This window comes from Cyrtonyx montezumae, unplaced genomic scaffold, assembly GCF_038088225.1.
Source record: "Cyrtonyx montezumae isolate F1298 unplaced genomic scaffold, pur_monq_1.0 scaffold_36, whole genome shotgun sequence".
NCBI classification, from domain to species: Eukaryota; Metazoa; Chordata; class Aves; order Galliformes; family Odontophoridae; genus Cyrtonyx; species Cyrtonyx montezumae.
In genome coordinates, this window is record NW_027072041.1 from 3973157 (window position 1) to 4000936 (window position 27780).

The following is a 27780-nucleotide window of genomic DNA, read 5'->3' on the forward strand; positions in this document are numbered from 1 at the left end:
GCTTTTCAACTGCACTGATCTGGCTTAACAACGTTCATTTATCTCTGCCTTCTGCTTCTCTGTGGCCTTTTTCACTCACCCTGAAGACCAGCTCCATTGAATGTTGGCTGCTTCCTTCAGTTCAGACGTCTGGGCTAGCATCCATGTCTTGCTGCTGTACCTACCAACAAGCTGCCCAGGAGCTGAGGACAGTCTGCGACGGATCTGGGTACAGAACAAAGCGGTAAGCGCCGTTTAGCGATACGTAAGACACACATCTAATGAGTGCCACACTTGAACTCAGGTCAAGTCCTCCGAAAACATCCAACAGATTTGTCAGCGCCCCGGGCTCAGCGCAACAGGTGCCAGCAGCACGGGGAAGTCCTGCCGACCAAACTTCGCGACGCGACCTCCACTTTTTCTCCCTCACCCCCCTCCCCCCGAACTCCGCTGTCACGCGGGGCGGGGGCCGCCGAAACCCCTCCCCGCGGGGCAAGTCACCAGGGGGTGGGGAGATGGTGACAGCTCCAGGAAGCCGCACTCGGCAGCGGCCAGACAGCGGGGAGCAGTTGGGCGCAGCGACAGCCGCACCGAGGAAGCCGTCCCCACTATGGACTCCCCGCAGCGCTCGCCGCTCGCCCACGTCTTCAGGGGCACCTTCGTGCACTCCCGCCTCGACGTGCCCATGGAGATCCTGCACGGCCGCTTGCTGGGGGTGGACGACGGCGGCACGGTGAGCGGCGCGGGGCGACGCGGGCACCGCCGCCGTCCGGGGGCGGGCGGCAAACGAGAACCGGTCCGCTCGAGGAGGGAGGGTGGAAGGGGTCGGTGTCTGTGGGGTGACTGAGGGGGACCGGGAGGGAGCAGCGCGTCCACGGGGAGCCCAAACCTTCTGCGGGGCGCCGAGTGTACTCAGAGCGGCTGTAGCGGGGCCGTGCTCAGGTGGTCTCTGTTTTCCTTCAGTCGTACAGGTGAGTTTCTTATTCGCTGCGCCAAAGCAGTGGGGATGGTTGTAAATAATTGCCGCGTCCCGTCCCTTCCCCCTCCGACCCCCCCCCACTTGTACAGTGATTTTTTATTTATTTTTTCTTCTTGTTACAAGAAAAAGAACATGAGATGTCCCCATGAAAAGTTAGAGGAACGGTACCGCTGGGCATGTTAATGGCACAAACCGCGTCTAGAACGGTGTGATAACACTGACAGAGCAGGGCTGGTCCCGGCAGGAAGCTGGATTGCCCTCGGCATAGTCACCGTTGCCTAGGCAGAGCAGGGATTTCGTCTAGATTTAGTAGTACATGTAGCAGCCATATGTATAAAGAAAAACGTCATTTTCTTGCCTTCTGATGTGCATCAGATACAGTTGCATTAGGCTTCCGTAGCGTTTGAATTACACGGAAAGTACACTGTTAGCTCCTTCAGTTTTCCTTCATCACCCACACAAGTCCTTGAAGGCCTCTTTCAAGACAGTCCCACCAGCTATTCCGACTCTGGCCTGGGGCATAGCGGAGTCCCTGATAAACTGTATAGGAGGTGACTAAAACCTTAGAAAACTAAGTGTTGGGTGATGTCAACTAAAAGTGATACAGCTGAATGAATAAAGGGTTTGGTTTGTGTAACTTGGGTGCAGGAAGCAGAAACTTCTCTCTCATCTTGCTGTCTAAGCGTTAATTCTTGGCAAAAGGTCACTTAGCAAATGAATGTTTTTAAGGGATTTTCTTGAAAAACACACACTCTACCAGCGTGCCAGATTGTGTCTATTGATTTCTGCCTAAGGAGAGTCAGTCTCCTCCTCAGGAGATATACAAGACCTGCCTGGACACCTACCTGTGCAGCCTGCTGTAAGGAACCTGCTTTGGCAAGAGGGTTACACTGGATGTTCTCTTCCAGCACCTACAATTATGTGCTGCTGTGATTTTCTCCCCTTCTCTTGGTGAACAAGGCTGTGTTTGCCACAGATAAGTTGACACATTCTCTTACGGTTGTGTAAAAAAAAAATCTGGTAAAACACTACTGTCAAAAAGGAAGACTTTCACCAGAATGGAGTGATTAAAGACTTTCGTAGTCTTCTCGAGAATTCTTGATTTAAGTTTCCAGGATCTGACACAGTGAGGTTTGTTAACCTTTAGCCTGTTTTCATAACTGTGCCACACGCAGAACTTCCACTGTAATCAGTGAAGATGTGCTTTATGAGAAGTACATGGTACTTGGAAAATTTCTACCTCTTTTGTCCAGAAACACACCAATCCTATTTTGCTATTGCTTCCGAAGTATTAAGGTTAACTAGGTTTACATTAGCTTAACTTTTGCCTAACATTGCTGAAGTGGTGGACTGATCAGCTTTTGTGGACAGCCAGGTCCTGTCCTCACAGCAGCAGGAGCACACAGCCAGTGCACACAGTGCTGCTTGGTTTCCTGTTGCATGCAGGGACACGTGGCTGTGGAGCCACAGATGGAGTGTCAGCTCTCTTTGCTTTGCCTGCAGATGAAAAGGGAGCTTTAGCGAAGAAAGCACTGCCATCAGGATTGCAGACCCAAGTTATTCTAAGTTAAGAAAACAAGCTTATGTTTAGTTGAGTGGTTTGCAGAGCAGCACGGTGCTCTTGAGGAGCTGCCAATAGAAAGAGTAGCATTCCTCAAGGTAAAGAAAATAAAGCCAGATGCGGACTGTGAGTTATCATTGAAATGGTGGTGTGAATAATATAGCTGTGTAAAATATTAAGATAGTAGAACAGATATCAAGATAAAAGCTCCCCTTGAATGTCTAGAAGTAATAAATGCTGAGGAATAAGTGTCGATATTGTCAAGTATTGACAATGTGGCTTACACCAGCTGGGGTGTGTGTAAGCAAGTGTGTGTTAGCTGTCAGGGGAGGAAGGTATCAAGTCAACAGCAGCCACTTGAGAGTCATTGCTTTCTTCCTCAGCAGTTTGGGCTGTTGAGTTTTTGAGTAGCAGAGTCTGATAAGTGCTGCTGTCTCTCATCTAGCCTTGTATTTCAGTTTTGAGAACTAGATAATCAATAGGCATCACATCTCTGATCATCAAAGTGCCGAATATGGTAGCTTCACTAAACAGTGCTGTCAGCAGCTCATCGAGGCCAAGAATAGGACAAAATGGTTGGAGGCAGGAAGCAGCTGTGTGTTAGTGCCAGCAGATGACCATTATGGGCACAGAGAGAGATGTGAAGGATGTGGGAGGGAGAGAAGAAGGGACCTGTTGACTGTTATTCATGTTCAACTTGGTGTCATACCTGAAACAAAGTAATACAGATACTACTGGATCCAGAAAAAGCATGTTTCATAGGGCAATATGAGTAGGCACTTTCCACTGTTTTGGTAGCAAATTTACACTCTGATGCTTGGAGGCACTCAGGGTTTACTGTATCAGGGTTAATGCATAATTAAGTGGGCCATCTATGTGCTGATGTTGTGTGGGGCTTTGGACATCTCCTGAAATTAAGAAAACAGGCTGAACTGGTTGCCAAGATAAGGACTGCTCAGATCATCATCTTCTGATCGTTTAGACCTATCATGCTGATGGCACATCACAACTTAAGTTGTGAAGCTGTTAGCAGGTGTTAGCATCTGTTGATCTGATTTCTGTGATAATACTTTTCCAAATTGATGGTTATTGTCCTTTGTCTTCCTTCTTCACAAGGTGAAATTCACAGTCCTATCAGTGTACTTCTCTGATTCTGTAGTGACATTGGCACAGAATTTCTTCTTGTCTTCATGATGACAGGATGTAGTACTAGTTAAAAGGTTTGGTTCCCAGTGAACTGTGGCAGCTATATTGAATGTGCAAGCAAATACTCAGGAGAATGTGCAAGTCTGGGACATCAAAGGCTTTAAGGAACTCACTGTTAAAAAGCTGGGCAAAACAAAGGCCTCATAAAGCAGTGGAGAATGTCTCTTGCAAAACCAAGCAGTTCTACTGGGAAGTTTGTTTGAATGCAGACGTCCTGTTTATTCATCCACAGCACTAGTCCCATCCCTTGCGAAATATTTTTTAATTTCTTCCATGATTTGTGTGTTTTATTTATCTGCACTTTAAGAGTATGTAATAGTCACTTTTCCATGGCAACACCTGTTTCCAGCATTTGCCTTTTTTTTTTTTTTTTTGGTTTAGCAGCTCTATCATTAGTCATTCTGAATCCATTTTTACTTTAGCATCTGAGTGACATTTTCTTTATTGCTCATCAGAAATGTAGGTAGGTCTGTACTCTAAGCCCTCAGCAGATAGGGCAATTGAACTGGCTGAAAGGTCTGAACATCATTCTGGAGAAGGAAGGAGATACTGCTTCGTGTGAACCTGTAATGGTCTGTAACCTTGCAATTATTTTTGGTGTGATGTTTATTGATACAGTTTGATACTAATAGCTTCTTTTCTGACTAAAAGTGTTAAAACCTGCTCTTTAGACAAGGTAAAAAACCCAAACCTTTGTGTTCAGTAAAAGACCAGTCTTAAGCTTAGAGGGAAAAGCTGGTAGTTACTCCATGGGATGCAGAAGAGCATATGTTATTTCTGGGCAGAAATTGTGGTTTGGCAAGAATTTATAGACTCTGAAAACCCAGAATATACTGTCTTTGGTTGTGAGTGGCAGTGGGGTCCTCTGCTCTTCCAGTGCCATGGAAACCAGAATCCTTCCTGGAGTTTGTTGCATCTATCCCAGTGCCTGAGCTCCTGATCCTTGTTTCTTGCAAAGTTGTTGAGCCTGGCGTTGTCAGATGGGAGGACTGAAAAGCTGAGAATTCAGATTGCAAGAGTCATGTTTTAGATTAAAATACCATGAGTTCTGAAAATAGAACTAAAGTGTGCTAAGTCTCTTAGTTGGCAACATAAATGCTTTAGCAGTGGATCTGATGTCCTCTGGGAGCAAAATGGGGATGAGTTACTTAAGACTGTAAGGTTGTGTTGGTTTTTTGGGATTTTTTTGGAAGACCTTAGGTACGTTTTTAATCTGTCCTGTAAAATAAAAAAGATTATCTGCATTTTTTTGTTTATTATCTTTCACTTTCCCTTGCATTTAAAATAAACAACATTGAAGATATGAGCAGAAAGTTAGGAAATACTCAGCTCAGTGCAAGTCAGTCAAATAAATTTTGACCCTTTCACTGTAATTACCTTCCAGTAAGAATATCACCTACTTGGATAAGTATTGACCATACTGCTGGCATCGTGGTAGGTTATAGGGGTAATACAGATTACAGGTACAGGTGCAGCTCTGCTCATGTATTACTTCTGAATGAATTCATTCTTCTCTAACAAACAACTGGAGAGGGTTGTTCACTAGGCTATGAGTAGGTAGTTGAAAATCATAGCTGGTAGTCAGACCAAGTATTTCCGTGAAAACTTAACACTTCATAGTAAGCATGTAACATTTGTTCTAAGATATGACTTTGCCATCATCTAAAGATAATGTGGGATTTCTACTTATATGACTGTCTTTTCCTTCCTTTCAGATTGTGTTTCTGGAGCAAGCTGATCAGCAGGAGCAACTGGCCAAGAAGTGGGGATTCAAAACCTCTGACATAAGAGAACTGACTCATCAGTATGTGTTTTGTTCAGATCAACTGCACCAAATGCATTTCCATCTCTGAGCAAAGTAGTGTAGGTTCATGTGGGTAACTTTAGTCAGGGAACATGTTAAATCCTGTCTCATGGGCAAAACTCACACTCAGTTCTGTTGGAGTTTGTAGTTGAAGGGCTGCCTGCATCCTGCATGAAGCCTGCAGCACGAGCCTCTGCTTGTGTACTTCTTGCATTCCCCAGTTTGAGACTGCTGCCGTGTCTGAATTCTGCTGGCAGACTTGTACTGCACAGACCAAAATGCCATATTTAGTTTTTATGCATGACCTCTTTGGCTCGTACAGGAATATCAGATAATGATCTTCCTTGATCTTCCAATTGTTCAGATGGTCACCTTTGTTTTTTTACAACCATTTTCTGAGCAGGGAGCTGTGCGTAGCTAGCTTGAAACTCTAAACTTAATAAATGTAGATAGTCTTGACATTGCAGATACAAAACTAAATTCCTTGAGCTTTGACACACCTCCTTATAAAAACTAGTAAAATTAAAGGATTGAACCTTCTAAAAAGAGGTCCTCATATTTCTTACTGTATTGCAGCATGAGTTTTTTGTTGTTCATCCAGTGAAATTCTTTACCTTCCTAGCAAGTTTTGGATTGTAACCACCATGCTTTTACAGTAGCATAACTGTAAACATGACATGGCTTAGGGATTAGAACTGCAGTGTAGCTTTACGATTCAATTATTGAAAAATCTGTATGCCTTGTTGGAACACTGATCATACAGAATATGTGAGTCATCAGATGTTTTCTTCACTTGAAATAGCCTGGGGAAAATGGAAGGTGCTGGGAATGTGGATCAGACTGAGAAAGATCTTTCAACATTTCGAGCATACAGGGAAACAGAAACAGGAGAAATTTTAAAGAGATGAAATCACTGTTCATTCAGTAGCCAGGGAGAAGGAGGGAAGGCTGAGAGAAATTTTATCTTCTAGAAGATCCAGCACAAAACAAAATAATCATCCCTGTTAGTGTGTGAGTACTGCATGGCAACAAACTCTATTACATTTTCATTGTGAAGATACCATTCCTGTCAAGATACTGAAGAGAGATTTTTTTTCAGATCTGTATTTGTAGATACGCTGTCTATTCTTCCATTAAACACTGAAACTCCTTGACTGAGTACATATATAGATGCGTAGATACAGAAACACGTAGTGGAAGAAAATTGAGATGCATGTAGTTACGTTTTAGTAAATGAGGCTTTTTTAATATATCTGTATTAGGAAGCAAGAGTGAATCATCTTCAAGTGGAATCTTCTCTGGAGTCGTATTATCTATTGTGAAGCCAGTTAGCCTTTACTTCCTAGTATTCAGTCTTGGCAAATCTTAGACACAAATGAATTAGTCATGCTCTTACGTTAGTATCTAACCCCAGATTGTTTTCCTGACAGATAGTTGTCTGTTATTCTGTATAAATGTCAGCTACTTCATACAGAGTAAACTTAATTTCTACTTGCATCTTGCTCTTGTGGCTTCAGCTTAAACGTGCTGCTTAAATCAGAACTACTTACCTTAAAAAAAACTGTGGACATGTTTTACTATTGTATTTTTCTTTCCTATCCCCAGTGAATTCTTCATGCCAGGACTGGTTGATACCCACATTCATGCCCCTCAGTACTTATTTGCTGGTACAAGAGTAGATCTACCTCTTTTGCAGTGGTTAACTACTTACACGTTCCCAACAGAAGCAAAATACAAAGACAGTGATTTTGCAGAAGAAGTGTACACCAGAGTTGTTGTAAGTACTGCAAATTGTTGTACACATTGACCACATTCATATTTTAAAATATATGTAAGTTTTCAGAAGGTCAGCAGAGATAGAAGAGCATTTTTTAATGTCATTAAAATCAGATAAAACTGACAACACGCCCGCTTGTTCTAACTGCTAGCTGATTTTGTTCTGCTGTTGTGGATAAGACTGTTCGTTTAATCACACGATGGATTAACAAATCTTTTCTCATATCTGAGTACAGTGTCCAATAATGAAGAGTACTCTCAGTGTATTGCCAGTAGGTGCTGACAACCTCAATTCAAAAATAGTCGGACATAGTAAAAAAAATAAAAAGAAAAAAGGAAAACGTTCAGAGATTATTTCTTTCTATGTACATACCCTCTTATTATGAACATATCTTCTTAAAAGTCTTGGTGAAGGAGGAGACACTGTTCACTGACAGCAAAACTGGGGTGTTTTGGAGCAACAGAGGAAGAAAGTTCTACAGCTTAATTCCCTTTCAGTGCAGATGAGGTCTGCTGATGGTATTATGCCATAACGGAAGGGACTGTGAGTTATACTGGTTCTGAGCAATATAAAAGCTTTAAGGTCAAATTCCACTCACTGAGCTGTCATATTGCAGAGTACTGATTCAGTGATATAATGGAAAAGTGTACTTTAATATGCAGGTTGAAATGTCCTCACAAGAGTAAATGACTTGACCGGTATAAGCTGCCTTGCATTTGTCTAATTCTGTGAAAATGTCTTTTCAAGATAATAACATAGTGAATCTGCAATACACGAATCTCTAAAAAATGTCTTTAGGTCATCTTCCCCCAATGAAAGCATCTAAGTGATGCTTGGTCATAAAATCTAGTGACAAGCACAGATGCCTTCAGCTACATAAAACATCGAGACACCTTTCAGCTGTGTACATCAGCATGCTGTTATGGACTCCATCAGTTCAGATGGAGTGATGTTAGTGTAGATAATTGCTCACTATGCATCATCTTTGATAATACCACCTGGAAAAGAACTGCCAGTGAGAGCTCAAAGTTAGCTGGAAGAGCTTCAACACAATGGTTAGGCCCTCCTCATTTGTATCAAGTACACAGGGCAATGTCAGGTAAGTGTTTTTGTGCCCAAACGCTGCAGAATATGTGCAGGTCTGCAGTGCTTCATGGTCAAGTGTGTCAGAAATGTATCCAGCTACATATGTATATAGTTAACATTTTAAAAATTGTCCTTGGTGTACCTCTGTTGCTGAAATTATCTCAGTTATGGAACCAGTAGTTTCCTGTCCCAAACTGGAGAGTATAAAAAGACTGAAGGTGTAAAGGTATTCTGAGAGCCTCCTTCTCAGTGATTCTCTGCAGTTAATCAAGTTGGAAGTCAGAAATAATATACTACTTTGCAAGTAACTTTGACATAATTGCCATAGGTTAGTAGAATGCTCTATGAAACTTTAGCTGCGGTCCTGGAAAAGACAGTGGAATGAGTAAGGTTCTTTTACAAATCAGCATTACTTTGAGTTTTTCATGCAGAGCTCGGAGCGGCAGAAGGAGTGCAGAATGCAGTAGAGATGGAAAAGCATGAAGGTCAAAGATAGGGGAAAATAGGAAAAGAGACTAAAAATAGTTGGTCTGTTTAGCTTGTAAGGGCAGCAAATAAAGAATAAGATATAAGTAAATACAAAATAACTGGCCTAGATAAGATGTACTAGAAGTTGTACTGCCTGAGTACTAAATTTAAAAATGTAATTTTTTTGTACAATTCATAGTTTTGTGGAAGTTCATAATGAGTTGAGACCATAAGTTAACAGGAGTTAAGAATGAATAAACTAATGAACAGGTTTGAAAAATATTTTTCCTTGTATAATGTAAAGATTGTTACATTTCTCTAAAGGACTGTAATCATGCTTTGAGGATTATAATAATATTCAATTGTCAGAAATAATCCTGTACCTTCAGGAATCAGGTATGTGTCTTTGTACTTTTGGAGCTGTAAATAAAACACAGTGAAAATTAAAAAAGAATATTCTGTTTACAGTAATCACTGTACTCTGTAAAGCACATGAACAAAATGAAGTTTGCTGGATTGTAGCTGGAACATCCTCTGATGCTTCAAATTTTGGAAAAGTCAGTTCTTCCTGCTGATATTTTCAGGGTGAAACAACAAAAAAAAAGGTTTTAGTCTTCACTTGACAATGATTTTAGGAATCCACAGGCACAGAACTTTGTATTCTAAAAGCTGAGAAAGACAAAGGTAATTTATCTCAGCAATAACATTATTTTTGCGACTTGTTTTAGTCACTCTTGAAAACATTTTCAATTACATGCTTTTATTTGTGTGGAATATGGAAAAGGCATCATTTGACTTCATGTTTATTAACTAATCTCTAGCCATTCTCAAAATATACATTGCATTGGGTGTTCCACCTTCTATCTTGTTAAAGAAAGAATTCTCAAATTACATTCTAGCCAGAATCTAATTTAAGCCTATACTGTGGGTAGGAAGTCAATACAATATGCATTAGTCCCCAAATCAAATGAAATTATAAATGACCTCATGACTTAACGTAACTTTAAATAAGTCTTCATCTGCTGTTATGTCCTCCAAAAGTAATATGAAGAGGAATCAGCTACCCTCTACTTTCAAATTGTGTAATTACATAAATAATTAAATTCCTCACTGAGAAGTTCTCAGCTTACTTTTACCCTGGAGTTTGTTACTTTGAGTTCAGAGATAATGAGGGATTTGTGTGACTGGCTATTTTTTCAAGCCATGTAAGGTGCCAAAATGGAAACTACTAACATCTCCCCCAAACCTTGCTTTGCTAATGTTAGAAAAATTTTGCTTCACTTGAAGAAATGGAGAATCTTTCCAGGTGAGGAAATGACATAGATGACTGTCTCTTTGTGTTATTCAGTACAGTTTGAGCTAGACATAAGTCAGAATTCAATTTTCAGGTTGAATGAAAAAAATACAGACTGGTTTCTAGGGGTTTAGCAATTGTTAAAGACCTACACCACTTTGGAAGAGGAATTTTTGTATTTCTTCACAGTCAGACTCTAAAAAAGCAATTACAAAATTAAAAATGTATGTTTTACCTTCCCACTTGCCTGCAATTCCTGTGGAATTTCACGATAACTGAATGTTCTTGCAGTTTGAAATCAGACTGCTAGTTCTGCATTTTGACAGCTAGACTATTTTTTTTCCAAATTGTTGAAACTGGTTTCTTTTTATAGAGACGAACTCTGAAGAATGGTACCACTACAGCTTGCTACTTTGCAACAATTTACACAGATACTTCTCTTCTTCTGGCTGACATTGTAGGTAAGACTACAGGAGTGAGTTTGGAAGGATGTTGTGCTGACTCTTACTGAAGGAAACAGAAATTGGCAGTTCTAAAGTACCTAGATTTGTCCTTCAACTAAATTGATTTTTATTCATTTTTTTTTTCTGTCATGCTGTCTCTAAATCCAGCCCAGTTACCTTCCACTTAGTCATTTCTCTCTTGTTTGCTCCCTCACTCTCTGCTTTCATTCTGTTTTTCATTCCTAAATCAGCAGCTGACTGAGCTTGAATGATATATGCTGAAGCTTTTCTTCAGCTGCAGTCCTCTGCTATTTCCAGCTTTTTTGCTGTTTGAGGATTAAAGGGCTGAATGACAACAGGTGCAGGCAATGCTTTAATTTCACGATACTCTGAAGTTTCAGTTGGAAGTCAGCAGCAAAAGTCCCCACACATGCTTCATCTCGTCCCTCCTTTCTGTTCATGGTCACAGGTGGCTGCTGTTTCTAAATTTCATGTTTCTTTCAGGCTCAAAGGACGGCTCCCAAAGGAGAATGATTTAATCAGAATCTCACCAAATATTTCCCAGTCTTTTTGATTTTGTAGGAAACCTAGAGCTTCGAAGCCAACATACTCTACCTCCCAGACATCAAAGACAGGCAAAAGAAATCCAATTTGGAAATATGTTTAAAAGCTTATGCATTTTGGTTGTGTTACTCCTGAATTGTCAATCCTGGTATTGATAAATCCCTATATAGAAGTGAGGACCTCCAGCCACAAATGGGTGGCATGTTAGAACCTTCATTTCTTTTTCTTATGGAGGGAAGGTTTGTTGAGATCTTCGTGGCTTTTTTCAGCTCAAAGTGCTCATCTGCTGGAGCTACTGTACTTTGATGCACAAGTTTCTTATCCTCTGCTCTGCAGCAGTCATCTTCACTCACTGCTGTGAGGAATTCTGTTTGTTGTTCTCAACTGTAACTCAAAGATGGATATTGATGTAGAAAGGGAGAACTCCTACTTATCAAGTGTTCAAGTATAGCTCCACCTTGAAGATAACAAAATACCATAGATTCTTTCCATTCTAAATGAACTTCTCAGGGGTGGGATTTACTATTTTGATTTCAATTCAGACTTCGATAGCAGTTTCTGTTGAGAACCAGCTGTTTTGAGTTTTATTTTCTTATGTATCTCAACAGACAAATTTGGGCAAAGAGCATTTGTTGGCAAAGTCTGTATGGATATAAATGACACTGTACCACAATACAAAGAGACTACAGCTGATTCTGTCCAAGAGATGGAAAGGTAAGATGACTAAATGGATGGCACAGCCTTTAGAAATAAGACTTTATAATGCATCTGAGAAGTGAGCATGGAGCTGATCAGATATTTACAGATGTAGGAACTGTTACTAGGAACTGATTTTTTCTTCCTGCAGTATTATTATCTACAGTTCTGGTGATTCATGCTTCCCCAGCTGCTGCACTGCACATGCAGTTTCTTTGTGGGTCTTCCAAAGGGAGAAGCTGCAGTGGCGTGGTTTGGAGGGGATGCACCTGTATTGTGTCCTGGCTTTTGCTTCCTCTTCACAGCTCAGTGGGTAGAAGATATGTGACCTGACAGGAATGGTGGGTTAGGGAATTGGTTCCTTTGCCCCTGTTAACATCGATATATCTGCTTCCCCCATTGAGAATAAAGTTTGATTCTGAAAGTGGTAGGAATCAGCTTTCGTATACCAAATTTTAGATATTTTGTGTTCTTCTTTTTGTACAGCATTGTACAACACCATTGAAACCACTCTAACTTACAACTGAGTGAATGCTGGAAAATCGAGTCAGTGTGCATGGTGGATTTACTGTAGCTCAGAGGGGAATCCAGGTCTGAAGCATGGGAGCATTCTGACTCAGACTTCCCCTGTGTTCTTTGTCCACCTTCTCAAGATGCTTAAATGCTTTTGCTGGACCTAGATTTACAACGCTACAATATGACTTTGTTCATGCCACTAGTTATGGATTTTTGTAGATGGTTCAAATACCGTATTGTGAGAGAAAATGCCAAACTGTATTTTAAATCTCTTACAGTGCTTCATTAGATTTGCTAGCTCGTTTTTGCAAGTTTTGCTAGAACAGTGCTATTAATAGTTAGAAGCAGTAATAGACTTCTAATGGTATTTATATTCAAAGACATTTTAAAATTTGTAATATTAGTAATTTGCACTGCACTAATATTTACTTTTATTTACCCAAATTCCTGTTTGGTTGGTTGTTTTTTTGTTTTTTTGTTTTTTTTTGTAATAGAGTGAGGACTGATGAAAGGACCTGAGAGTAGCAGAACTTCTAATTGTGCCACTTTTAAAGATCCAGAATGAACTAAATAGCTTTCCTTCAAGTACCTGTCTCATGTCTCCACTCCATTCTCATGTGTTAATAACTCATATTATTCAGCAGTGGGTTAGAGTGTGCTACAGGTGCTCCTCAGCTCTATGGAGAAGAAATCTGTGCTTGTTGGCATATGTCTGTACTCACCACATCAGACTTGAACTTCACTTGTACAAGTTTAGAAGGACGAACAAGCTGTTCCCTTAAGAGGGAGAGTTGTTTTGTTTAAAACAAAAACAGAGAAATGTGATATGTCACACTGTCAGAAAACATTTTACACTAATTTCTTTGCAGTTAACCTTTGGGAAATATTTGTGTTGTATGCATGGAGGTAATGTACAAGTGTTTCATTTCAATCTATCCTTCTGCTTTAGAGAGTATTGAGTAAAAACTTCATGAAATGAGAGCTAGAGTACTGTATATGCCATTAGTTGTCATTTGGAAGAAGAAGATCCTTGTCCAAACCCATTCTACAGACAATAGATGTTTAAACCTGAGCTTATCTCTTTATAGAGAAGTATATATACCAATAAAGCACAGATTGCTTATAGCTAGGTTTTGCAGTTTCAAAATAATGCTGCTGGTGTTTAATGAATGTAAAAAAGAATGAAAATAACCATTGAGAGGTTTTGGATGATGCTTGTGTTGCAGTTTCTGATCTGCAAATATTTAGTTAACAATAAGAAAGATAGACAAATACTTAATTCTCATTACAAAGTTTGGCATTGGTGTGAAAGTTCTTTTGCTCATTGCAGAAGTTGAGCATAGGTGTCTCACTTCCAGCTGGTGATATGGTATAAGTATTGGTGTTGTGAATCTAGCCTCCAGCATCATTTCCTTTTCCATCCGAAGATAAATGTGAGCCAATGTTCGTTGTGACTACAACTATGGGGATTTTGGACTGAAATCTGTGATGTAAAAGTTCACAGATTTCCTGTCCAGTTTAGGGATTTTTTTTCTCTTCAAAGCCAGAGAAAATTTTATTTGCCCCATGTTGCTCCATGAACAGCCTTAACGGTTCATATTGGCAGTTTGGAGATTTCTGTAGATTTCCCTGAAGTAGCTTCTTTTATGTAATGAAGTTAGTAAATCTCCAGTGTATTTTCTATGAGGTACAAGCATTTACAGAAAATCAAGGGTCCTGTAAGTGAATGAGGATATTTATAATTACTGTAAGCTATGTATGAAATATATCAGCATCTTTTAAAAATGGGATTTAAAATAAAATTGTATTTAATTCTGTGATTTAAGATTCCTTTTTCTTTGAATTTGCAGTAGCAGCATACAGTTATGTTTTAATGAATTTATTGTAATGTATCTGGTTTCCAGTGAGAACTCAAAGTAATTACTACTTGTCTAATATTATTGTGAATGAAGAAGATTTTGCATATTCGGGGTCAAATTCCCAACTAGAATTATGTTTTGTAACTGTTCTGACTTGGTTGCAGTGCACCTTTTTATTTCATCTGAGATACTGGCCGAAGAGTTAATCTACATCTGAAATGTTCAAAAGAACATTTAAATTAATATTTTCTCATATTATCTCATGTTTTTCATAAATTATAATACGGATTACAGGTGACATTTATAACAGTATTTTTTTTTCCAATCCTTTTTCAGGTTTGTTAGAGAGCTACTGGAAAGGCAAGTAAGTGGATTTCTCCTTGCTATTCATTTATGTATTCAGAAAATGTTGTATGAATGCAGGAAATACTTAGTCCATTGGCAAATTCCACTGACTTCTTGACAAATCAATAAATATACAAACCTTTCTGTATGTCATTGTTCAGCAAAGTGTTCTGCTAGTTGCGATGCTATGAAATTGACTTATCTGAACTTGTGCTTGCTATTTGTGTGGTCAGAACACAAAAAAGTAATGTTCTGTGATTGCTCTTTATTCTCTTTAAAGTGTTTAGCATCTGGCAGAGAACAGTTTTCTGTCAGTCCATCAGTCTCTGGCACATAAATAGATGAATAATAGAAGTTTTCAGTAACAGAAAGCAATGTCTTTTCAGCACTATTATTAATCCATTATTGAATTAGTATTTTATGTCACCACATGTCTTCCAGTGTGTTTCTAAAGGTAGACACAGGCTGATACTTCAATGTTACAAGCAGGAGTATGAGTTTTCTTATCAGCCTTTAATTTTTGTTGGTATAATTTGTTGTCATTTATATCTCTTAATTGTTTGAGGATAGATACCTCAGGTTTAATGCCTAGATCATGTGTATTAATAAGTAGACTGATGTGCAGATGACTTGAGCTTCTGGTATCTCAGAGATGGTATAAGAAACTGCAAGCCAAGTTATCACATGCTTTAATCTGCTGCTTCCCTGTGCACAAGAAGGGAAGGTACTGCCAGTTTCTGAAGGCAAAATTGTAAAGCCATTGTCTAACTCTTCATGAAAATTTTAATCCAGGAGAGCAAAGTAGCACTGGCACCCACTGTTTCCAACTGCACAGTATATCTAGTGGTGCCATTGATCATCCTATCTGTTCTGTATAGGGATGGTAGGAACAGTTTGGTCTGCTCCAAGGTGAGTGGAGAGGGACAAACAAAAAAAGGCGTTGGCTTTACATAACTCTGCAGTTTTGCTTTACTACCTCTTTGATGCTCACAGATGAAGGACTCAAAAACAAGTCTGGTTATTCATCTGACTCATTTCTCATAATGATTGCTGGACTGTGGACTGTTAGCAAATATGAAGAATCATCAAGTGATTCTGCTGAAGTCTGATAAAATCACTTGAGAAAAGAGTTCTGATGAGAAGAACTTCAGTTCATTAAAACTGCTCTCTTCCTGTGGTGAAGTTTCTGATAAAAATAAGAAAATGATTGTAGCTGTATTCATATTGGCAAGGATGCAGTAAGGAATGAGCAATAGAGATTGTCTTAATTATGGTTGCTGGTATGTATGTAGGATCACAAGTGTGTCTTTTTAATACTTTCAGTATCAGAGGGTATTGCCCATAGTAACCCCCCGTTTTGGCCCTTCCTGCACAGAAGATTTGCTGAGTGCACTCGGTGATTTAGCACAGGCTCATGATCTCCATGTGCAGGTAAACTGTGAACCCTGCTTACAGTATGAATGTTGTGGGTAGAATCCATGATGACCAGGCTGTTTTAGAAGTTTCCATGAAGCAATTAGATTGCATCCTTAACTCAAAGTCCATCTTTTAAATTCTTTTTGAATTAAAATAGTAGTGGTACTGTGCAAGTGCACTGTGACCTCCACTGCAGGTTAGAATGCTTATAGCTTGGAGGATGCAGAATTCATCCATCTCCACACTGTATTAACTGAAAGAAACTGAATGGCACTAAGTGTTATGAGTTAGAACAACCCCTGTGTTGATAAAGGTCACTGCCTCTTGCACAAGGTTGAAGTGTCTGCTTCTCTGCCGTCTGCTGTTTCTGTACAGGGCAGACATATAGAAGAGAGTGTTCATCTTTCTGTCTCAATTACTCATCTTTTTTAATCTCATTTTAAGTTGTTATATATGTCCTGGGTTTTCTTGAGTTATCCTGATCCCAAGATCAAATCTGTGGTACACTGTTATTCTTTTACTTTGTGGTCATAACTATCATTTTACTACTTTAACATCTGCCAAACATCTCATGCTTTTCTATGTCACCACACTACTCGGATGGAGTATCCAGGCATATGTTCTTTAATGGGTTTTAAAGGAGCAAATGGAACTACCCTTACGGATCATAAGGATCTCTCCAATGAAAAGAGAAACTTAAGGGCTATAGCAACAATAGGCTTTTCAAAGACCATTTTCTATCATTTTGTGCTTAGCAGCAGCACATTGTTCACAAGCTTGAAATGTCAGGTCTAATGCTGTTAAAAAACTCACTGTTATTTATTTTCTTATTGCAGAGTCACATAAGTGAGACTGAAGAAGAACTCAAAATCGTGGAGAACATGTTTCCTGCCTATCAGAATTACACTGATTTGTATGATAAGAACAAGCTGCTAACCAGCAAGGTAGCTGCATATAAGTTTCAACAACATAGATTAGATTTATCCATGTAGAATATATATGCAGGTTAATTGTAGTTTCCTGTAAAGTTTGTATTGTTTTGTCAAGGTAAATGGCATCTGGGAGAAAGTAAATTGTTTCTGTGTTCTGTCTTGCACAAATAGGTTCATAGGTTCATAAGGTTGGAAAGGACCTACAAGATCATCTAGTCCAACCATCCTCCTATCACTATCCCTACCCAACTACTAAATCAAATCCCTTAGCACCTCATCTAAACGCTTCTTGAACAGCGCTAGGGATGGTGCCTCAACCACCTCCCTAGGCAGGCCATTCCAGTGCCTGACCACTCTTTCAGAAAAGAAATGCTTCCTCAGGTCTAATCTAAATCTTCCCCAGCGCAACTTCTGGCCATTCCCTCTCATCCTGTCATTATTTATCAGGGAGAAGAGGCCCACCCCCTCCTCACCACAACCCCCCTTCAGGAAGTGGTAGAGTGCAATAAGGTCTCCTCTGAGCCTCCTCTTCTCCAGACTAAACAATCCCAGCTCCCTCAGCCGCTCCTCATAAGACTTGTGCTCAATGCTACTGAAGGTACTGAAACTTTAGAACTTTAGAAACTTTACCTTAAATTAGTGAAAATAGTCCCTCAAATTAAAGGAGAAAAACAGTGAGATATTTCATGCTCCTTGAGCTTGTTTTCAGGGATCTTAAGAGTTCTGGGAGCAGTAGGATTGGAAGGAGACTAGGCATTACTGGTAATGTAGGACTGGTAATTCTTTGGCAGTACTCCCTTTCCCTCATATCTTAAATTTTCAAAGGCACAAAGGAAAGCTGGAAACGTGACAGGGATTAATTATTGAACTTACCTTTTTTGTGTTTGAAAATTTCCACAAGTAAATTAGGTATTCACCATCTTTTTTACCAGAGAAATCAACACAAGCCTCTTAAATATGAAACCAGTATTAATTTTGTTCTGTTGCACTGCACTGTTCATAGTTCTTCTTCACATCAGTGCAGTAGAGGCAGCAATACTTGTGCTAGACAAGAGCGACTCTCAGTTCTGTCAAGTGTTTATACCTACAGCACTGGCAATGGTTACTGAAATTTGGGATTACCAGTTCCCTCCTTGTTCTTTGATGAAGCATCCTATTAAATACAAGCATAACAAAACAGCATTCTCCTCTCCTCAACCACCGGTCATAAGATAGCAAATTATTATTTTTTAGTTATCTTTTTCATGGCTGTGGCTGAAATACGTTATATAATCATAGCATCATTTAGGTTAGAAAAGACCTTCAGGGTCATTGAGTCTAGCTATCAACCTGATCTCCCAGCTCCTGTTACTAAACCGTTATTGCCACATACATGCATCTCTTAAATACCTCCTGGGATGGGGCCTTCACCACGTCCCTGGGCAGCTTGTTCTAGTGGTTGACCATGCCCTCTGTGAAGAAATTCTTCCTAATGTTCAATCTAAACCTCCTTTGGGGCAACTTGAGGCTGTTTCTTCTCATCATTTTTCACCAGAGAAAAGAGACCAGCACCCTCACTGCGGCCTCTTTTCAGATAGTCACAGAAGATGATGAGCTCTCCCTCACTTTCCTTTTCTCGAGACTAAATAACCTTAATTAAAACAAAATGATAGCATCCTTCCTGTATAGCTACCAAATGTAAGTTCTTAATTTATGATGTGATTGTTCTCCCTGCCTGCTGAGTTGCATTTGAGCTTAATGAGTAGGGAAGGCAAAGATACAGTGCCATTAAGAGATGCTCAGTGAAAATATCCCAGTGCACTTGTCATTTGTATCATTCGATTGGAAGGTCCAGTGGCTCTTGCCATATCATATTCTTGTCTTTGTGTGAGTATTTGGTATATTAGGTAATCCAAAGTAGGCTGATCTAATAGTTGCTTTATGTCCTGTTAAATGATCTTATATTTCTCTGTTCTACGTGTACAAAATGTACTCATTTTTAAAAGCAGAAAAGTGTGGGGCAAGAAAGCAAACACAGATGCATAGCAAATGAGCCACTTTGATCGAAAGAATATTTCAGCTGCAGTCTACTTTTTTCAAAACTTTCGTGAAAATGGGACACACATTAGAAGTTCAATGTATACAGTCTTCCACTTCTATCATTATAGTTCTGGTCCAAATATTTCATCTCTGTGGTAGCTATGAATACCCAGATTAAAGTTGCAATGGTGTTATGCTGAGTAGGGTGTTCTTGTTTTTATATTGTGCTGCTGCTGCTGTGTGACAGTCACAGCTACCACAAAACACTATAGCACCCAATCTTTTTGTATAAGGAAATGAATAAAAGCTGGGGGAACAATATGTCAAGCCTACTGATGCTACTAAAAGCTCCTCTCCCCTTGATCTAAAGAGTTCATCTGAAATGTGCATTAATTTCTTCTGGTGGTAACAGGTGGCCTTTTGGCTATTAAAAGCATGGCAGCAAAAACTCACAGGTGCTGAAGTAAATGCTATTTTGAGTAAAATTGGTGATTCTCTTTCTCTTTAGACAGTGATGGCTCATGCCTGTCATCTTTCTGAAGAAGAGCTGGAACTTTTTAATCTTCGTGGAGCTGCAATTGCACATTGCCCCACTTCTAACTTTTCGTAAGTTAATAAAAGATGATGGTGTACGTTTTGGATAGAGCTGTTTTTCACATAGTACCCTTAATCCAACAAGAAGTTTACTCTGGACTGACTTGTGATCTTTGAGTATAATCACATACATATTTCTTGTTAAAACTATTTCTTTGCTATTAATGGCAGATTCAGGCCAGCTCCCCTCTTCCCAAAAATATTTACTTCTTTTTGCAAAATGGGAAGGTGCTACATAGTCTCATGTATTTTAACAGAAATGAGATACTGTTCAGTATACAATTGGGGAACTGTACTAAATGTTAAAATGTCATTCTGCTTTTAATATGATCAGTATTATCTCATTCACCAGGACTTGTGAAATGACCTCTCACCTTCTTGGAATATTTTTTACACAGATGTGCTAAGAGCTCATTTTTAGCAGATAATTCTAGAACTATTCTATTAGGAAACTAAAATTTTCCATTGGGAAAATTTGCTTTTAATTATTAAAATTTGTTGTCTAGATTTATGAATGTAAATCCCCACTTAGAAAACTTGATCTGTCACATGCACTCTGAGAATCCTTCGTTAAAGCTTACCCCTTACTGAATTACAGGAGTCAGCTTTCTACTGTATATATCACACAGAAAATATTTCTTGTTCCAAACCAGGTTGCGCAGTGGCATCTTAAACATACAAAATGTTCTGAAGCACAGTGTGAAGGTTGGCCTTGGCACAGGTTGGTAGTTTGCTTTAAGAAGGATCACTTCTAGAAATCACTGTAATACACAAAGACATACCCTAAAAACATACCCTCATGCTTATATTAAAAGTCTGTCTCCAATTTGTGGACCTACTTTTTAACACTATCTGGAGGTGGTAAAAAAATGAGTTTTGTTCCTCTCACAAGAGCGAACAGTGCCTGACTGACAACAGCTTTTCTGATTTTGGTTTCTGTTCTGCATTGTGCTTTATTTACCTGACCTTGTATGTAAGGACATGTGTTAGGAATCACACAGTTAAGGACAGTGTATAGCATTACACTTTTTGCATTTAACACCTCCTACACTTTGTAACACTTAAGTAAAGCTCATAATAATTTACCAAAATTATTCCCAAAGCTTGTTTCTGAGTTTCTGATCCCTTCTAGATGTTGCTGGTGGATATTCAACTTCTATGCTTGATGCTATCAGGAAGACAGTGATAGCATCTAACACCCTTAAAATTAATAAAGTGAGTGAAGCAGAACTAACTCTTAAAGAAGCTTTTCAACTAGCAACCCTAGGAGGAAGTCAAGGTAAGAAGAAATTTCTTTGTAATATATGTAGAGAGCCACCTGTCTTTTAGATAATATGTCTGTAAAAGATGGTTGAAATGCACAGATTTCCTAATTCTAGTTCAAAACTGTGTCTGCTGGGCAGAGGTATTCTTCTGTCGTAACAATACTACAATCGTGACAGTAATGCATATCTGTAAATACTGATAGTTTAATAAAAGCATCTCAATGGTTTTTCAGGGCAGTACATTCTTTGAAAGATCCATAGTCCTTCATCATAGGTGCTCGTAAGTTTGTTATGCCAGTGAAAGACTCATGTGTTGTTTCCACTCACAGCTACTCTTCTGCTTCTTTTGTCTGGGTTCTTATGTTTACAGTAATACAGAAAAAATGTTTTATATTGGTTTTGAACTGTTCTATCACTTCAAGGGTAGAATATAAATTATTTGTACAACCTTCCAGTAATATGGATAAGTAAAATTTGGAGAAATTTAAATGAGATTTTTTTCTTGCCATAACTTGATACTGAAGCTTTAAATGGCTATCACCCTCTTGTGTTTATTCTGAAAATTGCATTCTGCTCACAAACAGAATACATCATTGTAGCTGAAACTACAGAATACTTTACAATATTTACTATACAATACAGTAAACCATTTTGAGGAGTTTGAAGATTTTTAATGTATTGTGAAAATCCTGATATGCATTACAGACAGCTGACTTCCTCTGTCAGACAAGCTATCTGAAAACAAGAGAATATAATCTGTGCAATATTACCCTTTTTGATAACTTAGTTTAACTCCTGGATATTTGAAAATTGGAACGAATATACAGGTAATTTAACAACTTCGGGCTATCCTAAATTACTTACAAGAAGACTCAAATTATTTACAGGAAGTCTCCATTTAGGTATTCTGTACCTCCTTTCACTTTAGGTGAAACTGTAGATTTTCAGTGCTTGTGCACCTGAGATCCAGAGGTTGCAATAATGCCTGGATTAACAAAGCTGGATAACAGAGTATAACATAAGCCTGACAGCTGGGTATGGGACTGGCATTTCTGCCTGCAACACTTCTCTCACCATATTGTTCTTGGTTGTTGTTATTAGTTACCCCTAGTCATCCTCTCAACACAACTTTTTATTATCTGCTACTGTGATATGTCTATACAACCTGTCAAAGATGCTTAAGCTGTTTTATAAACATAAACAATTAAATCTTAGGCTGCTTTTGCAATTTCCCTTTAGTAAGAGAAATTACTATTTCTCTTCTTACTGCCTCTTTTAGAATTTCATTATTTCTGCATTACTGGTAATTATTACTCCACTTTTAACAGTTACTGGTCTATACATAGGATCTGCAATGACACAAAATCAGAGGAAATATTAAAAAAAAAAAGGTTCAAATTGTTTTTTTAACCTTTACAGATACCCTTCACAAGTTCACCAAAATACACATGGTTTTAATGAAAAGTTGCTTAAAAATTCAGATGCTGACCTACTTTATTTGCTTCCATGTTTTTCCATACATTCATCTAAACTTACTTTTTTTTTTTTTAATCACAAACACCTCAGTTGCCAGATGCTTCCATATCACAAAGAGACTTGCACTGAGGATCTGTTCATAAGCTTGTTTTCCCTGTCAGCTCTAGGACTGGATGATGTGATTGGGAACTTTGAGGTTGGCAAAGAATTTGATGCACTGCTCATCAACACTAAGGCTTCAGACAGTCCTTTCGACTTGTTCTCTGCTGATACTTTTGAGGTAATCTGAACACTACTAATGATCCAGAAAATAACTAGAAATAATGTGGCAAAGGTCTGTAATATGAAAGTCTCTTTTTGGTCATTCCAGTAACAAGAATTGTGCTGTCTTTAACTCAGCCCAAGAGGTGCAAGGATGTTTTCAGAAGGTTGCTGTCATAAATGACAGGCACATATATGTCACTGTGAGTGGAAATGCATGTAGCATGTTAGTGCACATGTTATTAGATCCGGCTGATCATTAGAGTTCACTATTTGCAGTAGCAGCTTAGTTAACATTTTGAATTTACACTCAAGAATGGCAATCTGTTCGCAGATAGAAGCTGAATAACCATGGCTTCAATAGGACTGTAAACTGAAGGAAGAGCTAAGGATAGCTAATTTGAGTTCAAAGCACAGCTTTTGTGCAACATGTGAACACCTTTCATGTTATACAGTGGGAATGCTTTCTCAAATTTTCATATGATTAAAAAAATAAAATGAACAGAAGTAGTAACTTGAGTTTACTGATGAGACCAGGTGTCTATCACTGTCTCTGTTTACTTAAAAATATGTCCATAACTGTTCAAGGTAATTTTTTCCTTACTTTCCTTACTTACTACAAAGAAAGGAAAGCTATAAGAATCTGGATTAGATTATTTTAATTTGAAGTCTTTTTCCTAATTAAAATAATTCTAGAATTAGTGCTTTTTAATCAGTCTAAACCTTTTTAGCTAAGTTAGCAGTTCCTAGGACTGTAAAAATGCTTAGAATTTTGTCTTACTTTTCAATAAATAAATGAATTTGAGAGATCTAAAGTCTTGTTTTAATTGTATTTTTGTTTGTATTGTCAAACTTGTGCGTACTTTCTTCCTGACACATACATTTTCTTTAATGAAAAGTAATTATGAAAAATAATGTAGACTACGTTTAATTTCATTAGCATATTTAGGAAGACTATTGTAGTAGTTTCAAGTTTCAAATAAATTTGATCTGGGACTGTGAATACAACTTGCTAAATGTTTTTCTTCTGTTCCTCACAGGACTATCTCCAGAAGTTCCTCTATCTAGGTACGTTCAAAATGCACCTGTGTTTTTGCACATGTCCTAGATCTTCTGACACAGTGAGGAGGTTGCTTCACATCCATTTATAATGGCTTGGTAAAAATTAAATAGTGTAATTTTTATTCTTGCATACATTGTAAAATGTGGAATTTGGCATGAGCAGTTACACAAGCTTAGTTGCCAGATGTGTAGCCACAGCTATATTCATCTATAGCACAGTGAAGTAGCACTGACTTTTGTTATGCATTTCCCATCACCAGTTCAGAACAAAGGACTACTGCAGGCTACATGCTCTTGTAGAACCTTTCTGGTACTGCTGCCTGGTACCTGTTTTAGTTGGTACTGTTTCTGTATAGATGTATTTTTGCAGGTTTTGAGTCTGCTAAATTGAGGTACAAAGGCCTGAACAGTAGGCCTCAAACCAAAGGTTATCTGTAGATGAATCTCACAACCCAGCATTATATGCCATCACTATCTGATCATTAGCAAAATATGAATCTTAGACAAAACATTAACAAGAGATGTGATGTAGTTAAAGTATTACAAGAATGCATTAACTTTCCTTGCTTAGAAGCATAGTGTCAGGGCCTACTCATATGTGAACTTCCTTGCCCCCTGGCCAGGCTTGAGGTGTAATGCAAAGGGAGAGTGAAACCAGACGTTCCACCTAATTGTCACGTTAAGTTTATTCCACAATATAAAAGCTGGACCCTCTTGTGGCAAGGTTGGAGACCTCACATATGCATGGATGCAGTGTGTAGTACCTCCTAGTTGCTGGGAAATGCTCTCCAAATCCTTGCTGCAACCAGGGCTCCCCAGCAACCGTGGATCTGGCAATTAGGGCAATTGGTGTATCATTCTTAAACACTGTTGCTACCCCCATGTAGTGATGGTTAGGTGCATCATCTTGTTCTGTACTATTCTTGCTGTAGTATTATCTCATTGCTTTAAACTTCAGTAAAGATAAAGGCACTTCTTTAACTTGTTATCTGTGACCTTTATGCTGACCCCATCCACTAGCCAAACATAAATATATACAAAATACATGACACCTCTGCAGCAGCAGCACTGTGTTTATTTCTTAAGAGAAGCAGTGGTCATCCATTGATCTTTTATGGTGTTTATGATGAAATATTATTAGGGAAACACACTTTCTCAGTTTAAGAAATGAATTTAAATAACAGAAAATTGTATATTCCAAAATTAATTTTGTGGATAACATAATTAATAATTTCAATTAATGAAATTAACATATAGATTTATGTGCAGATCTCTCTTCTACCTGTTATTTCAGGTGATGATCGGAATATTTCTGAAGTCTATGTGGCTGGAAAGCAAGTGGTTCCTTTTTCAAGTTCAGTATAAATCCAATTCCCTTTTGCAAAATGTTCTACTGATTACTCTGTATCTGATTTGGAAAATATTGGTAAAAAAAAACCAGTGCCTAATCATTTGGAATGACACCTCATTTCTGTTTTAAAACTTGCAAATGTGAGAAATGTTGTTTAGACATTTCAGGAATTGTGTGACCAACATTGTCACAGTCCTAAGAGGTAAATTTCTCTGTAAAAATAGCACGTGCATTAACAAGGAATTTGCTAAGTTTCTTACTTAAATAAATAATTGGTGTTCCTTTCAGTTTTACCATAGAAAGTATTAAGAAGAGCAAGGAAGCTCTCACTGCTTATATGATATTTTAGTTGAAAAAATGGCCAGTATCTGTAAATCATTTTTGGAAATAACAAATATCACAGAACAATGTAATTTCCTTTATATTATCACCAAGTATGGAAAAATTAGTGGTATTTGAGAGCATTCAGATAATTTTTCATTTTTGTTTATGTATGTGGTTAATTTTAAAATACTGATTTATTTTAAAACAAAGTAAGTGTCTTTCTATACATAATTAAGAGTTCTGATTATCATCAAGCTCAGATTTGTCATTAGTAGTCTGATAGGAGAAAACTGGTGGAAGAGGCAAGTGAAAAATACACTACTGATCCAACAGCCGTGAGTGCAAAGACTGCATGGTTCTGTGATGCTGTACGCTGAAGCAGCATTTCCTTAATGTTGCTCTGGCATCTAGAAGCAGTCAGTCTAATCTTCCATCACTTCTCTATCCACTCAATTGAATCTGCTTCAGCTGAACAAACACTGAATGAAACTTATGCTAACCCCAGACACAGGCATGGAGATGCCTAAGTAGGCTTCTCTGTGGCAGAAAATGATTGGGTTCTTCTGGACTAGAGGGAGTGCTTCTTCTGGTTCAGACACTTGTAGAACCTTACCAAATTCATTTTCTCCTAGACTACGGGTGATAACAACTTCCCCTCTTTTCTGTAGCAAAAGTGAGTAGGTTTAAAACAAAACCCACAAGAAACAGGCCATCTCTGGTTGTTATCACCTTTAACTTGAGGAGCGATTCCTTACTGGAAGATGCAACTCAGCTTTATTTAATGTGCTCTTTTTCTCTCAACACTGGAACACTAATAAGAGCCCTGTACAATGCTATGTGAAAAATGTGCCCTTTGTATTTTGGTAGTCTGTGTGACTTCCTTTCTTAAAAAGTGTATTTTCCTACATGTTATTACAGCCTTTTTTTTAATGCAAAATTAGTTTGAGAATGGGGATACTTCTCGTTTCTTTGTTATGGTTGTTTGTTGTTTTGATTTTTGATTTTGTGTTTGCAATGCAAAGGATATAAGCTTTAATTTTAGTGTCCGTGAAGACAATATTGCACCAGCTGTTATAAATACATGTTGAGTATGGTTTTAAAGGCCTGCTTCAAACACCTTTTATTTTGCTGAGCTTTGTTTCACACCTTTATCTCACTGTCTGATGATATGAAGGCACAGGACTTCCCTCTGCTCCTGAAACAAGAGAGGTAACTGCATGAAAATCTAAATTTCTGTCTCCATAAGGGAACGTTTGGCCTGATATCAATAACAACTTGCTCTGACTTAAAGCTTTGTCAGAGCTGACACACTGTTTGGGTTATGCCTGCATGAAACAGTACACTGGAACCATAACCTAGATTAAGCACCTAAAAGATTCCAGATACTTTTCATTGTTTTGTGCTTTTTTATTTGTTGGGGTATTTTTTTGTTGTTGTTATTTTTGTTTTTGCACTATCACAGAGTAGTCCTACTGTACAGCATGGTATTTTGGCTTGCGTATGCCACCCTAAAGCAGCTGCAGTGCTTGCTTGTTTAGAGCTAGCTCAGTTAACTTTACGTGCCACTACTCTGTGCCATATGTTTGCAGAGTTACACTCTTTGTTTCCATTATGTTCAATCATTGCTAAGGCTTTAGGATTTCAGGACTGAGATTTCATATTCCATCAGGGTGTCATAAAAGTTTTGTTTTTCACGTATCCCAATAACCTACATGGTAGCACACTTTCTTTGCAAACACAGCCTGCAGTTCTTTAACTCAGATTCCTGATTCAGGGAGCATTTTTCCTCATGAATTTTGACATGAATTTAATTAATTGACCAAATTTCACATTCCAAAACCAAAGATCTGTGAGACACATGTTTTAATCCTGCAGTTACTGTCTGCAATTATTCTTAAGGAGTTGCATGGTTTGCAGCTTTGGCTTTCCTACAGGGATATATTCTGGGACAGAGAAAGATTGTGCAGCCTTGTGTACTATGTAAGTTTATGCTGTAGTACTTTGCTTACAGAGCTATGAATTATATCAACACTTCTATTTTAGTGGTAGTCTAAGCTGTGCCTGACTTTATTGCCATTCTGTGGTACAGTTAAAAATGAGATTCAGTGTTTCTTTCGAAAGATTTGGAGAGAGGGAGGGGAAGATTATTTGTAAACTTGGGAGTACAGAAAAAAAGCTTTAACAGTCTCACCACTGACTCCTGGTGGCCCAGTTACAAAGGGACTCTCTGGAATATCTGCTGCGAATAACTTTTGGATTTGAATATTGGCATGTCATGGCAGTTTGACTCTTGCTAAATTCCAGCACGACAGGAATTCAGCTTCTTGATTATTGCTTTTCTGGTGTCTGGTCATCAGACACTACCAAGGCTTAGAAACAGTGAATCCGTTTTCTAGAATTGCAGCTGAGGGAGAACCTCTGCCCACAGGAGACAGTGCCATAGGCTTCCTGCAGCACCATACATTGTCTGTGACATGCCTGAATTTGGTGAGAGAGGGCCAGT

General features: G+C 38.6%; 1 protein-coding gene across 1 annotated transcript; it reads left to right on the forward strand.

The window, feature by feature from the left end:
- The first annotated feature begins 575 nt into the window (after positions 1–575).
- GDA (guanine deaminase) lies at positions 576–27735 on the forward strand. The gene is made up of 14 exons (XM_065745532.1): positions 576–712; positions 5441–5529; positions 7135–7306; positions 10528–10615; positions 11770–11875; positions 14569–14596; positions 15901–16008; positions 16830–16937; positions 19453–19550; positions 20192–20259; positions 20671–20817; positions 22441–22559; positions 23581–23608; positions 24897–27735. Exons 1-14 carry the CDS (start codon positions 590–592, stop codon positions 24965–24967), a joined length of 1353 nt encoding a protein of 450 aa, XP_065601604.1. The 5' UTR covers positions 576–589; the 3' UTR covers positions 24968–27735.
- The last annotated feature ends 45 nt before the right edge of the window (positions 27736–27780 follow it).